This window comes from Quercus suber, unplaced genomic scaffold (genome assembly GCF_002906115.3).
Source record: "Quercus suber isolate HL8 unplaced genomic scaffold, Cork oak 2.0 scaffold_60, whole genome shotgun sequence".
NCBI lineage: Eukaryota > Viridiplantae > Streptophyta > Magnoliopsida > Fagales > Fagaceae > Quercus > Quercus suber.
Window position 1 is genome coordinate 1,668,515 of NW_027069525.1, and position 15,168 is coordinate 1,683,682.

The 15,168-nt window shown below is 34.5% G+C and overlaps 1 protein-coding gene across 1 annotated transcript; it reads right to left on the reverse strand.

Moving 5' to 3' along the window:
* Nucleotides 1-155: 155 nt before the first annotated feature.
* Nucleotides 156-14,871, reverse strand: LOC112015055 (zinc finger CCCH domain-containing protein 37). The gene is given in 13 exon segments (XM_065772552.1): nucleotides 156-550; nucleotides 708-848; nucleotides 1,552-1,599; nucleotides 2,301-2,315; nucleotides 2,318-2,430; nucleotides 2,549-2,595; nucleotides 2,723-2,760; nucleotides 3,133-3,351; nucleotides 3,444-3,506; nucleotides 3,600-3,677; nucleotides 3,767-3,829; nucleotides 12,571-12,818; nucleotides 14,424-14,871. Coding segments are annotated over 13 exon segments (1,554 nt in total). The 5' UTR covers nucleotides 14,728-14,871; the 3' UTR covers nucleotides 156-373.
* Nucleotides 14,872-15,168: the final 297 nt, after the last annotated feature.

A 15,168-nucleotide genomic window follows, 5' to 3' on the forward strand; every position in this document is an offset into this window, starting at 1 on the left:
ACATTGACATTATAATAATATTGCTATGGATTTCTTTTCAACACATAATTTATACGTACAAACTGTAACTCTTTCGAACTGAAATCATTAAAGGATGTGACTTCAAGCAGATTAACTACAGCTTTTCACACCTACCAAGTTATAGAAAATCCAACTCAGCCCCAACCACATATTCACTAAATTTAATTAACACATCACAATAAAAACTAAATTACGTCAATAAAGAGCGTTTGGGTTCATCACTGAAGGCTTACAGCAAAATCACACAATACAGAGTGCTAATAGAACAAGTCATTCATGTACATTATCTGAATTACATTTGAGCAACATCAAAAAAAAAGAAAAGAAAAGGCAGCCCTTCTTTTAAGTGACCTCACTGTTGCTGTTCCTGCACCAATTCAGCCTCTTTTTCATCCCCTTCAACAGCTGTGGATGTTCCTTGTGATGTTGCCATTGCCATTACCTCTCCAGGTGGTGGGTGGTCAAACTTACAGGTTGCACCATACTTGCATGTGCCGGTTTTCAAATAATACGGGCAGAGAACAGCACCCTGTCAGAGCGTGCCGCCATATTAGTGCTCTCATATAGCAGCATTCATATGCATGTATAAAACAAATGTAAACTACATATATAAGAGACAAGAAATGTTTGTGTGTGAAGTATGTGGATATACTACACTTAATTCTAAGAACATGTACATTGCCTACCTCTCTCCTAGGTAAACCTGCAAGAGTGAGCTTAACAGCTTGTTGCTGAGCTTGTTTTAACAGTGATGGTGCAGAACGGTCAATAGGGTGATGGAACTTGCAATTTTCCCCGAACTTACACTCCCCAGTCTTCATATAGAACTACAACATATTTAAGAAGACAATATAGAATCATCAAGGGAGCATTGGTTTATTAATAAATAAATATATTGACTTTGACAAAGTAAACCAAATGTAGATACAGACTGGAAATAAGAAATTCTGTAGACTGGATAAAACAGCCTTGACACCTGTCATAGCATTACAATACAAGCAGTGTAACAAGAACTAGCTAGATGGCCAGTTGGCCTCCAAATGTGTCAAAATCTAATTAATAATAATAACCCCCATCCCCCAACTTCTCTCCCAAACACTACAAAATCAGTTAAACCCCCTAGAGCCTCAAAATTGATAATCCTAGCAACATTAAATAATTACAATTCGATAGAAGTTAATAATTATAATAAGGCACTATTTGCAATTTTGAGAATTTAGCAGGTTGATAGCTCAGTTTTCAAGTTTAAGAGACACACGGTACATCAGGTGGTAGTTTAGGGTGGTTTTTCTTGCAATTACTCCCATTATTAATAGAAATAGTAGTAAATGTTTCTACCGGTGCATCAACAAACATCTTCATAGTTGAATTGCTTCTTAATAGTTGAACCCCCAATTTTCATTCCATTTCAAGTAATCATCTAAAACTCTAGGTCTGTGACAAGCCAAACATCATATGCATTCAAAACTCAACCCAACAATGTAGACCTCCATTATAACTAGAGTACAAGTCAGGAAAAAAAATACGCACATCACATTCAATCTGTCCAGGTCGTTGAGGGTAGATAGTTGGGCCCACCTGCAGCAAGCAAAACAAGAAACATTTGTCAGTCTTTCTTTTCTTTTTTTCCTGAAGTAAAAAACATCCATCAGTTCTTAAGTAATTATGACCGTAATCACAGTGTCTAAAAAGATTAAGAAAATTTATATCTTTGCACCAAATGCAGCAAATTATGTTTTTCTGGCAGGTAAAAAATTCGCAAAGCATACAAAGGACTGCTGGAACTAGAATTTCAAGAATGAGGGACAAAGTAAAAACACATACAAAAATTTAACCAATTTTAGATCATTAAAAATATGAAGCAGTTGGGGGGGCCAACCATATATATATATATATATATTTTTTTTTTTTTTAAATTTACATAAATATAAAGGTGAAAAATCTAATTCTTGAAAGTCTTCTATGTAGTTCTGCTCCTGAAAGGAACTCTTGAACGACCCATGACACAAATTTAATAACAGAACATCTTTCTGTAATCATAAACTACACACATCAATTTGTAAAAGAAGGAAGTACAGGGCATGTGCAAAGAACTTGATAAAGGGTCCAGGGTTTGTCCTGAGCCTGTGTGCACAAGGCACAAGCTGGACATACCACGTCTCAGATGCACTTGTGATGCATCCAGCTTGCGTCCTATGCACATAGGACATCGGATGCAAGCAAAGTATGTATATGCTAGAGGGCAATCAGTAAAATGGAAAAATGAATCTGAACTTTACCGTTGGCTGAGCAATCTCGGGTCAATAGTCTGATAAATAGAAGCTGCTGGATTGACAACTCCAATGTTCAGATTGGTTGCTGGGGAGGCAACAATGGGAAGGCCTATTGCAGCAGCAGGTGGATTAATCGCTGCACAAAAATCTCAGTGAAACTTTGAATCACAAGTATTTAAATCAACAGTTGAATTAAGATAAATCATATATGCTTCTGAAATCAGAAATAATGAATTTCAGCTTTGTAGGCATACCATGCCGATCAGGATGGTTGTAGCGGCAAGTGGCACCATACTTGCAACTGATATACAAAAAAATGAAAGAAAGTTAAGAACTTTTGCTATTCTATACAAATTCTTAAGTCAATTGGGCATATATATCCAAAAATAATTTTTTTAAAAATTGAGCATAAATAGGCAAATAGTCACCTGCCAGTTTTGAGGTAGAAAGGACAATCAGCTTCACCCTGTTAGAAGCAAACGATATGTGAGTAATGGAAAACCAGATTTTACTACATTGCAGAACCAATGAAAGGAATGAAAGAAGGAAAAGGTAAGAGTGTCAGCTAGCATTTTGATGGCAGAAAAATCCCCGCTCTATGGGAGGCCATGAAGCAAAAAGAACAGAACACCAAATTGACACCCCAAAAAGCACGAGGAGAGAAGGGGAGGCAGAAAGGCATAAAATATGTCCAGAAATATACTCAGAGGTGAAGCTAATAAACCATAATATCAAACTTCACCCAGAAATTAATATAAATTCACAAATTTAATTGAACATTACATATAAATAATGGCAGAATGAATTAAGCAATCCTTAATTGTCAAAATTACATTACCGGTCTAACAGGAAGTCCCTTGGAGTTATATATTAATGCTGGGGTGTATGAAGCAAGACTATTAGCTAGTATTGCATCTGCAGTTGCTAGTGCCTTCATTGTTAATTCAGTCTGTTCATCATTACCATTCTCTTGCCCAAGCAAAGGTATCTGAATATCTTTTGGGTGATTGAACTTGCAGGTTGGACCAAATTTACATTTTCCAGTCTTCATATAGAACTGTTTAACATTAAACAGTATAAAAGAAAGCCAAATTAACAACACAAATAGACAACAATGCTCAAGAAGAAAAGAAGAGTTAAATATCTAACAGCACATGGGGGCTCAGATGGCCTCTCAGGTAATGCAGATATGGCAGCATTCTCTAGAGCAACCTGAAACCAGGCAATGCATTACATTACTATAAATAAGGGGAATCAATCCACATAACAGCTAGATGTGGCAAATTTTGAGAGAATAGAACCTACCTCAGTCACCAATTTATCTTTTGGATGATTAAACTTACACCTCAATCCAAACTTGCATCTTTGAGTCTTCAGAAAATACTACAAATGGATGGGAAATGAAATAGTTACTTCAAATAATCAAATGCATATAAAGAAAAAAGAGAACAATAGCTTAATGTACTACTCACTGGACAATCTGGCATCCCTGGTCTCTCGGGAAGGGATTCAGTTGTTGCAGCAAGAGGTGGAACCTGAATAAACAAGATATCAAATTATAGTTTCACTCTTTCAGTAATGATCAGCAAATAGGTAGAAATGTATAATCCAAAAATGAAGTGCCAACAAGGAAACAAAAGTAGATACAGAAATAGATTTCTAGTTACAACAACCAAGCCTTATCCCCAAAAATTTTGGGTTAGCTATGGATTCTCAACAAACTAGTCAAGGTTCGTGAGGTAGGGAGCATTAGCACCAAATTCTTTTAAGATTTTCTTTCTAGATTTGAAATTATTTTTGAATTTGAATTTTGAATTTAGTTTTTAATGTTTAGGGTTTTAAGAGATTTGATTAAGCATTTTCCATATTGCTGTACTCCCTAAACCCTATTAAAATAGTGCTCTTGTAATTATGAAAGCGGTACTATTTGAATAAGAATTATATTATTATTATGATGAGTTGAGAATATGTCTCTTCCGTTGTTCTCTTTGTTTGGTGGTGATGTCAAACACAGATTCTAGGTGGTAGGGCTTGTTATGTTGTTCCATTTTGCTACTATTTATTCTCTATTTTCCTACTGTGTTAAGCATCATTTTTTTCATCCATTCTATTCTATCCGAAGTCATACTCTCTATTACTTCCTTAATTGACAAGTCATTTTCACTACTTCTATTAATATTATTTTTGGCCTTCCTCTACCTCTTTTCGTACCCACAACTTGAATCAACTCATTTTGTCATTGTTGCATTAATCACTTTCCTATGAACATAACCAAACAATCTCAAATAACTCTCCCTTGCCCTTTCATCAATAAGGGCCACCCCTATCTTTTAGCAAAAAATTTCTCATTTCCAATCCTATCTTTTCTTCTCAATAGGCCATAACCATAGGGCATAGTTAGCCTTATAGCAGTCTAACAAAATTTTCCTTTTAACATGCCAAGAGCCTTATAGCTCAGTGCCTATGCGTGGTCTCATTTATGAGGTGAATATTGGTCGAATCCCCCCTTGTGTAACAACTAGATTATATTAAAAAATAAATAAACAAAACCCTTTTAACTTAATAGGTATTCTACAATCACCTCAAATACTCCTGTTGTAATTCTAAACTTCATCTACCTTGCTCTAATCTTATACTTTTATTCTATGATTCATATCCTCTTTAATCTTTCCATTTTTATGAATTACTAAATCCAAGATATCAAAAGTTTTTGCATGTTGGTATCTCTTTGTTTCTACTTTTACTGAAGTTGCATTCCATGTACTTTGTTCTAGTACTACTTTACCAAAAGCTTTTGGATCCTAAACTATCTCGCCAAATTTCTAATTTTCATTTTTTCAAGGGCAAAACTTAGATACAACACCTTATACATTGTTCCTTAGGTTTCCCTCTTAAAATTTAGTCATCTGTCTAAGTTGAAAACTAAAGTAAATGGGGCTAAGAATAGTGTCGCCCATGAGAAAACCCCATTCCCCCATGGCTTCACACACAATCTCTAAAGAAGAAAACCCCTTGGCTTAAAACTCTCAGATTTCTAACAGAAATTAAGCAAAGAATGACAAAGGGGATGGAAGTCCTTGCTAGTGAGCATCTTCTCTATTAATCCCAATATTTTCATGAGAAGATAGGTCAATTTGTTCATATGCTTGGTTGGTTCACAAGTTCGATCTGTTTGTCTCTATTAATCTGATTGTATTCATTGGATCTCATCCTATTCATGCAAAAGATCAATTTTGCCCTCCTAGTCGCTAGGTTGCAAAGATCTGTTCTTTGATTCATGTATTAGATCACCGTGATTCTTTAGTTTGCTTTTAGTTAAATACTCAAAGATCAAATAATGGATCTAATGGATTGTTTATTTTACTGAATGGTATTCTTCTTCTAGATTGTGTGTTTGAGAGGTATGAAGCTATGGTAAATGGGGTTCTCTCATGGGCCAAAGAGAGAGGGAGAAAATGAAAAAAGAAAAAAGAAAAAAAAAAAGGTGCTTAATGCCGTTTGCTTTAATTTTTTAATTAGATAGATGGCTAAATTCTAAACAGGGAACCTAAGGAACAGTATAAAAGGAACTGTATCTAAGTTTTGCGCTTTTTTTATATGTAAAGTGCGGGAGGGGTAGCCTGATAAGGTTCAAACCCCAGTGCCTAGGCACTACAAGAGGTGCTAGAACCACTAGGTATATTTCTAATTGATATTAACTCCACATCTATTTTGCATCTATTAAAACTATATTATCTGAAAAAACATACCCCAAGGGACTTTCTCTTGAATAGATTTAGTAAGCTCATCCATCACTAGTGCAAAAGATTCGAATATCTCCCTTGTTCTCCCTTGTTCTCCCTTGTTCTTGTAAATAGGTATTAGAGTACTTCTCCTCCACTCACTAGGCCTTTTGCTATCACTTAAGATCTTATTGAAAAGGTTTGTCAACAAACATACAGCCACATCACCAAAGCACTTCTAAAATTCAAGTGGCACTTCAACCGATCCCATGGCTTTTGTAATTTTCATCCTCCTCAATGCATCCTTTGCCTCATTCATTCTAATTCTTTGAAAATACATAACTGTTTTTATCTACATTTCATTCTAATTCTTCAAAAAAAAAAAAAAACATACGGTTTTTATATACCATTCTCTTGCCCAAGCAAAGGTATCTGAATATCTTTTGGGTGATTGAACTTGCAGGTTGGACCAAATTTACATTTTCCAGTCTTCATATAGAACTGTTTAACATTAAACAGTATAAAAGAAAGCCAAATTAACAACACAAATAGACAACAATGCTCAAGAAGAAAAGAAGAGTTAAATATCTAACAGCACATGGGGGCTCAGATGGCCTCTCAGGTAATGCAGATATGGCAGCATTCTCTAGAGCAACCTGAAACCAGGCAATGCATTACATTACTATAAATAAGGGGAATCAATCCACATAAAAGCTAGATGTGGCAAATTTTGAGAGAATAGAACCTACCTCAGTCACCAATTTATCTTTTGGATGATTAAACTTACACCTCAATCCAAACTTGCATCTTTGAGTCTTCAGAAAATACTACACATGGATGGGAAATGAAATAGTTACTTCAAATAATCAAATGCGTATAAAGAAAAAAGAGAACAATAGCTTAATGTACTACTCACTGGACAATCTGGCATCCCTGGTCTCTCAGGAAGGGATTCAGTTGTTGCAGCAAGAGGTGGAACCTGAATAAACAAGATATCAAATTATAGTTCCACTCTTTCAGAAATGATCAGCAAATAGGTAGAAATGTATAATCCAAAAATGAAGTGCCAACAAGGAAACAAAAGTAGATATAGAAATAGATTTCTAATTACAACAACCAAGCCTTATCCCCAAAAATTTTGGGTTAGCTATGGATTCTCAACAAACTAGTCAAGGTTCGTGATGTAGGGAGCATTAGCACCAAATTCTTTTAAGATTTTCTTTCTAGATTTGAAATTATTTTTGAATTTGAATTTTGAATTTAGTTTTTAATGTTTAGGGTTTTAAGAGATTTGATTAAGCATTTTCCATATTGCTGTACTCCCTAAACCCTATTAAAATAGTGCTCTTGTAATTATGAAAGCGGTACTATTTGAATAAGAATTATATTATTATTATGATGAGTTGAGAGTATGTCTCTTCCGTTGTTCTCTTTGTTTGGTGGTGATGTCAAACGCAGATTCTAGGTGGTAGGACTTGTTATGTTGTTCCATTTTGCTACTATTTATTCTCTATTTTCCAACTGTGTTGAGCATCATTTTTTTCATCCATTCTATTCTATCCGAAGTCATACTCTCTATTATTTCCTTAATTGACAAGTCATTTTCACTACTTCTATCAATATTATTTTTGGCCTTCCTCTACCTCTTTTCATACCCACAACTTGAATCAACTCATTTTGTCATTGTTGCATTAATCGCTTTCCTATGAACCTAACCAAACAATCTCAAATAACTCTCCCTTGTCCTTTCATCAATAAGGGCCACCCCTATCTTTTCTTCTCAATAGGCCATAACCATAGGGCATAGTTAGCCTTATAGCAATCTAACAAAATTTTCCTTTTAACATGCCAAGAGCCTTATAGCTCAGTGCCTATGCGTGGTCTTGTTTATGAGGTGAATATTGGTCGAATCCCCCCTTGTGTAACAACTAGATTATATTAAAAAATAAAAAAATAAAACCCTTTTAACTTAATTGGTATTCTACAATCACCTCAAATACTCCTGATGCAATTCTAAACTTCATCTACCTTGCTCTAATCTTATACTTTTATTCTATGATTCATATCCTCTTTAATCTTTCCATTTTTATGAATTACTAAATCCAAGATATCAAAAGTTTTTGCATGTTGGTATCTCTTTGTTTCTACTTCTACTAAACTTGCATTCCATGTACTTTGTTCTAGTACTACTTTACCAAAAGCTTTTGGATCCTAAAGTATCTCGCCAAATTTCTAATTTTCATTTTTTCAAGGGCAAAACTTAGATACAACACCTTATACATTGTTCCTTACGTTTCCCTCTTAAAATTTAGCCATCTGTCTAATTTGAAAACTAAAGTAAATGGGGCTAAGAATAGTGTTGCCCATGAGAAAACCCCATTCCCCCATGGCTTCACACACAATCTCTAAAGAAGAAAACCCCTTGGCTTCAAACTCTCAGATTTCTAACTGAAATTAAGCAAGGAATGACAAAGGGGCTGGAAGTCCTTGCTAGTGAGCATCTTCTCTATTAATCCCAATATTTTCATGAGAAGATAGGTCAATTTGTTCATATGCTTGGTTGGTTCACAAGTTTGATCTGTTTGTCTCCATTAATCCGATTGTATTCATTGGATCTCATCCTATTCATGCAAAAGATCAATTTTGCCCTCCTAGTCGCTAGGTTGCAAAGATCTGTTCTTTGATTCATGTATTAGATCACCATGATTCTTTAGTTTGCTTTTAGTTAAATACTCAAAGATCAAATAATGGATATAATGGATTGTTTATTTTACTGAATGGTATTCTTCTTCTAGATTGTGTGTTTGAGAGGTATGAAGCTATGGTAAATGGGGTTCTCTCATGGGCCAAAGAGAGAGGGAGAAAATGAAAAAAGAAAAAAAAAAAAAAAAAAGGTGCTTAATGCCATTTGCTTTAATTTTTTAATTAGATAGATGGCTAAATTCTAAATGGGGAACCTAAGAAACAGTATAAAAGGGACTGTATCTAAGTTTTGCGCTTTTTTTATATGTAAAGAGCGAGAGGGGTAGCCTGATAAGGTTCAAACCCCAATGCCTAGGCACTACAAGAGGTGCTAGAACCACTAGGTATATTTCTAATTGATATTAACTCCACATCTATTTTGCATCTATTAAAATTATATTATCTGAAAAAACATACCCCAAGGGACTTTCTCTTGAATCGATTTAGTAAGCTCATCCATCACTAGTGCAAAAGATTCAAATATCTCCCTTGTTCTCCATTGTTCTTGTAAATAGGTATTAGAGTACTTCTCCTCCACTCACTAGGCCTTTTGCTATCACTTAAGATCTTATTGAAAAGATTTGTCAATAAACATACAGCCACATCACCAAAGCACTTCTAAAATTCAAGTGGCACTTCAACCAATCCCATGGCTTTTGTAATTTTCATCCTTCTCAATGCATCCTTTGCCTCATTCATTCTAATTCTTTGAAAATACATAACTGTTTTTATCTACATTTCATTCTAATTCTTCCAAAAAAAAAACATACGGTTTTTATCTTTATTTGGGTTACTCAATTCAACATAAAAGACAATCTTTTTTTAAAATAAATTTCCTCTGATTATCATCTTTAAACAAGTGTGCTGTGCGGGCTTGTGTTGAATCCATATTGAGTGTTAACTATAGGATCTTGAATTTATAAGTTACGTCAAGGAGCTCCAATTGCATAACTAGTCCTTTTGGGGTGTAACTGGATATGTGGCTACTGCTGTCCTTGGGTCGTCACAAATTGTATCAGAACAAACCTGGTAACACCATGTGGCTTAAGGCACTACAACACAACATGGGCCTTGGCAAGAATGTCAAGAATTTAAGTGGGGGAGATTGGGGTACCCCAACTTGTGCAAATTGGATTGGATTGTTTGAGTGTGTATTGTGTGGGGGTGTGCTAAGTCTCACATTGGTGTTTACTAAGTGAATTTTAGGTTTATAAGTGATTATGAGAAGCCTTGATTGTAACTTAACTAGTCCTCTTGGGGTGTAAGTGCAAATGTGGCTAGCGCTTTTCTTAAGTCATTACATTAAGTCTCTTGTCTTCATTTTCCTTGACTTAGTATGTTTATAAATATTCTTTTCTCCTTCATTCGTCCCCAACTTGCTATATAATTCATTGTATGCCTTACATTCATCCTCTTGAAAAACCCTTTTTTGCTTTCCTCTTCACCACTTCTTAATTTTCATAACATTGCCTCTACATCGAGGATGGCACCTACAACTCTCTCTCTCTAAACCTAAATGTTGCTTGAAACTTTGTATTCCACCATGAAGTCTCCTTACTTGATTGCCTAGGTCCTTTAGAATCACATCCTCAACTATTCTTTTAATACAATTAGCCATTTCATTCTACATCTTATCAACATCTTTCTCCAAATTCTTGAGTTTCTTATTTCTACTCCTTCAAACCTCACCACCTAATCCTTGGATTTTTTTTGTCTAATACTTCTTCTTTTTCATCTCTCACAGCTACCACCTTACAATCTTTACAACATCTACTATTCGCTAACTTGTGCTTTTCGACCAAGTGCTTAATGTTTTGTTCCTTAATTGCTAAAAAATACAAAGATCTTAGGCCATGAATGTTGCATGCATAAAATTCAATATGGGCAACACTCCTGCAACTAGACATTTCTAGAACACATAATTTCCCTCATAATTTTTGAGCAGCAAATTCCTGATTCCATTATGCATATAATTAGAGGATTTGATCTATTGCTTCAGACCCACAGATATGGATTGAAAGATTACTAGTAGCTCAAACGTTGGCCATGACTAATACACATTACCGTGTCACAAATACAATTGGCAAAGAAAGAAGTCATATAAACTAGAAGAATCCATGAAACAATATACAACAGTAGACTAGTACTGCATGCGCCACATACAGAAGAAATGCATCAGAGAGGCATCAGCATATCATTCTTTTAATTAAATATACTATGTTTTTTCAGGAATTCTATTCTAATTATTTTTAAAATAAATAAAATAAAATCCTTACCCTTCATAGAGAACATGCCTACAAAACTGTCATGGACTTAAAGTTAATTTGTGCAGAATAGATGTAATTACAAATGCACACTTTTCTATAATCAATATTCTAAGCTTGAGATGTTAGAAGTAAATTTAATGTTTTTTACAACTTTTATTATCATCAGCTCCTTCTCTAATAGATTTTTTGTCTTCTACATTATTCCTTCTCTGATACTCTACATCAATATCTTCCATATGAGGTGATGTATTGGCCTCTAATATGCAAAAGATCGTTAGGCATATCTTTCCATTGTACTTGGAGACATCTTACACCAATTTAACTGAGATTCCAAACAAATCCATAAAATTGCTAACATAGGCTAACTAAAACTGAGATGAACAACGGCACTTTGAACCATCCCCACATATGGCATATTTAATATAACAATAAGTACTCAACTCAACTCTAATCAACAAAGCCATAATTCCAACTAGTTGGAGGAAATCTTGCAGACAATCTAGGGCATTTTGAACTTCTTGACCCACTTCTTCAATTAATTATAAAAATAAAATAAAATAAAACATAATCAAGTAAAAAGTAACTTCAAACCTTCCATTTAATAGAAAAACACAAATTATCAAACAAGAGAAACAATGGTGACTGGAGAAAAGTTACGCAAAACATATACCCCTCTTTCTTCCAAGTAGCTTGGGGACCATCTATTATTTGATGATCAAATGAGTAAAACCAACTCACTGAAGTGAGATATTATCTACTTATAGTTACAGCCAATCGTTCAAAATAGAGAACCAAAAAAATAGAAAAGAGAAAAACTAGGAAACTTAAGTTATGAATTTATAAGATTTAATATAATTATTGCTATATAGAAAATAGGATTTTTTTTTTTTTTTTCTTTAATGGGGAAGGGGGCAAGAGAAAACATGTATATAAAATTTTAATTTTTTTTTCAAGCCCAACTCTGATGCCATGCCAGTTTACTGGTTGCATGTCCAGTGGCCTCTATAGCAGCATTGTATACAAAATATTGGAATTGTAGGAAAGCAAAATTACATTATAGATACAAAAGATGAGGTTTTATTTATTATCATCTGTAGGTTACACCCAATGGGTCCTGAGCTTACAACCTCACCCTCCACCTTGCTCTTACAAGGCAAGGAGATGTCATTTGAGCTAGAGATCATTGGCTATAAGTTACACTTGATTAGCATAAAACGAAAGTATACCAAAGATGCAAATGATAATCATAAAAGCTATTGAATACCAATTTAAAATAATTAAATAAAAAAAATAACTGGAAATTCAAAATATAAGCAAATTAGTCTCATAATAATGTTTATCCATGTATTCAGGTAAAACCATATAATTCTTGGTAAGGCATAGTTTACACCATTAATTCACTCATATATTAAAATATAGTTTATGAGAACATATAATTTACTAAGCAACTGTACTACTACTACTAATATTGTATGATAGTGTTTATATTGGTATTCCAATAAAATAACATCAATATAGGCATAGAAGATAGCAAAAAATTGTCACCTCTTTCCAATCTGGGATTCCACCCTCGGGAACCCAAATAGGATGGTCAAACCTGCAGCTATCTCCAAATTTACAGGTTCTTGTGAGCATATAGTGGGCACAATCCTTCTCTCCTGGCCTCTGTGGATATATAGGCAAATTGCTTGCACTGTCGAATCTAGGGCGCTTGGCTAAAGAGTTTGTAGAATACCAAGCTTCAGTTTGCCCAATTGTGTTATGGGCACCCAAAACAGTCTGATGGTAGAGCACTATAGTGCGTAGTAGACAAGTATATACAAGAAAACCACAGGAAACATATATGTTACTATATAATAAGTATGGCTTAAAAGCTAATTTGGTAATAAGAACATACATTTACTAGTAAGCTTACATAGAATAAATTTTGTAGCAAAAATAAAAGGAATTAAATGCAAAATTAGGCATCATATTACTGGCTTTAAACAGCCATTTCTATGTAGTTCAATAGACATCTGAAAATATTGGATCTATCTAGTAAGATCATACACTTTTTATTTTTATTTTTTAATCATAAGATAACTACAAGTTAAAATAGGGTGAGATGATTTCATAAAAGCAAATACTGAAATTTATTAACTACAAAATTATGAAAATAAACGTAACATTATTGGCATAAGTTTCTATATAAAGCAGCAATCAATCGGCCAAGTTAGAGGCCATGCCACACAGTTAAGTGAAAGACAGATTCTTTCAATCCACCCAGTTATAAACCTGAGTGCCAATGTTACAAAAAAAATTTTAAAGACTTGGAACTCTTATGCCCAGGTAATATTAGGCAAGCACCCAATATCTCCTTGAAAACATTCCTTTAGTCACTTTTCTACGAAGAGGTCATGCACTTGATACATCACACCCAAAAAATAAAATTTAATAATCTTCCACATATGATTAGGAGCAAGAAAACTTTCAAAAAAAGAAATCTACATAACCAAACTATAACTTACAGAAAAGACCATTTCCTGATCTTACTGTGTCATTTAACATCCATGATAAATAATGCAACCACCACATTAGTACTGTTGCTACTAATAATGACTTGAAAAAAACTTTCCAGCAAATGTTCTGGTAATTTCTGAATAGATTGCAGTCACAGATTGACTTGATTTTTAGGCTCCTCAAAGGTATTTGCTTACTTGGAAACTTAATTTTAAGATTCATGAGTCATGACAACCCATAGTCTGATTGGGTTACAAGTTGGTACGAAAAACTCAAGCATAAACACTTCCCTTATCATAAGCTTTTATTTTCTTTTCAGTAATCGTCTCATGCGGCAAATTGCATGAAACCCACAAGGGTAACACCTAAGCTTGCTTTAAGCTGCACTAGCAAGCGTAATAATATATTTTTCTCACTCGACGCACTTTTAGAATGCACACGCAGGTATCAATAAACGTTGTTGCGTAGGAAATGCTGTCTGGTAATTTCCTACATAAAAGTGATCTAAACTACTAACCCAAAACACAGAAAAAGGAAAACAAGAGCAGTGGTAGCTAATGAGAATACAAATCGCGTTCATTCTAAACTCAAACGAGGAGTAATGCTAATGAGAATACAAATTGAAATGTCAACAATAAGCAATTCCAGACATTTATTATTAAGCAATTGAAATCCACCACCAATTAATCACATTTATTAATATTTCCAAAACAAAAATTACATAAACGGAGAAGTACTACACACATAGATATGAAAAATGCATAATGTATTAAATTAAATTAAATTAAATCAAGCTCTGCAAAACCTAATCGAAACAGCATGATTGAATTGAGTAGTACATTCTCTCAATAACAAAGCAGGAGACGATTATGTTGAGAGAGAGAGAGTGTAGGGCTAACCATCGGAGGAGCGTTTGAGGGCGGCGAGGGCGTCGGAGGCATCGGACCAAGAAGATTGGGAGGCCAAATGCGACGTCGCATTGGGAGTGGAGGAGGAGGTGGAGTAGTGGAAGCCGCCGTCGTACATGGCTGCGGAGGTGGAGTATTTAGCGGCGGAGGAGGAGGAGTATCGGATCGAGCTCGGAACGTATTGGTCGGAGTTTAGAGAACGGGAAGACGACGTCGTAGTGGCGGCAGCTCCGTAGACTGAAGAAGTGGAAGAAGAAGAAGACGAAGGGTTGTAGCCGTACAATTGATGAGCCATCCAAATCCCAATCCCAAATTATTATTTTATTTAAATCTTTAAAACCAAAAATCAATCATACCCTACCCTACCCTACATATGTGATACCACTGCCTTTCTCTTTCTCTTTCTCTTTCTCTTTCTCTTTTTCTTTTTCTCCAGCTAAAGCTAATGCCCTTCTCAAAAAAAAAAAAAAAAAAGAAAAAAAAAAGAAAGAAAGAAAGAAGAAAGGGTAAAAGCTAATGTAAAGCGGTTCAAAATTGACCAACTTAACCTTTAATTATCGTGACAAAAATAAAGATGAGTAATTATTTAGAGACTAAATTGGATTTAGATGCCAACTTAATCACTTTTAAAATGCTTTTGATCTGTATGATATTAGCTCAAACCTTAACGATACTTACTGTATTTTATCATCTTCCTAATATATACTACACTCATTACTATATTTGCAAAAAATAG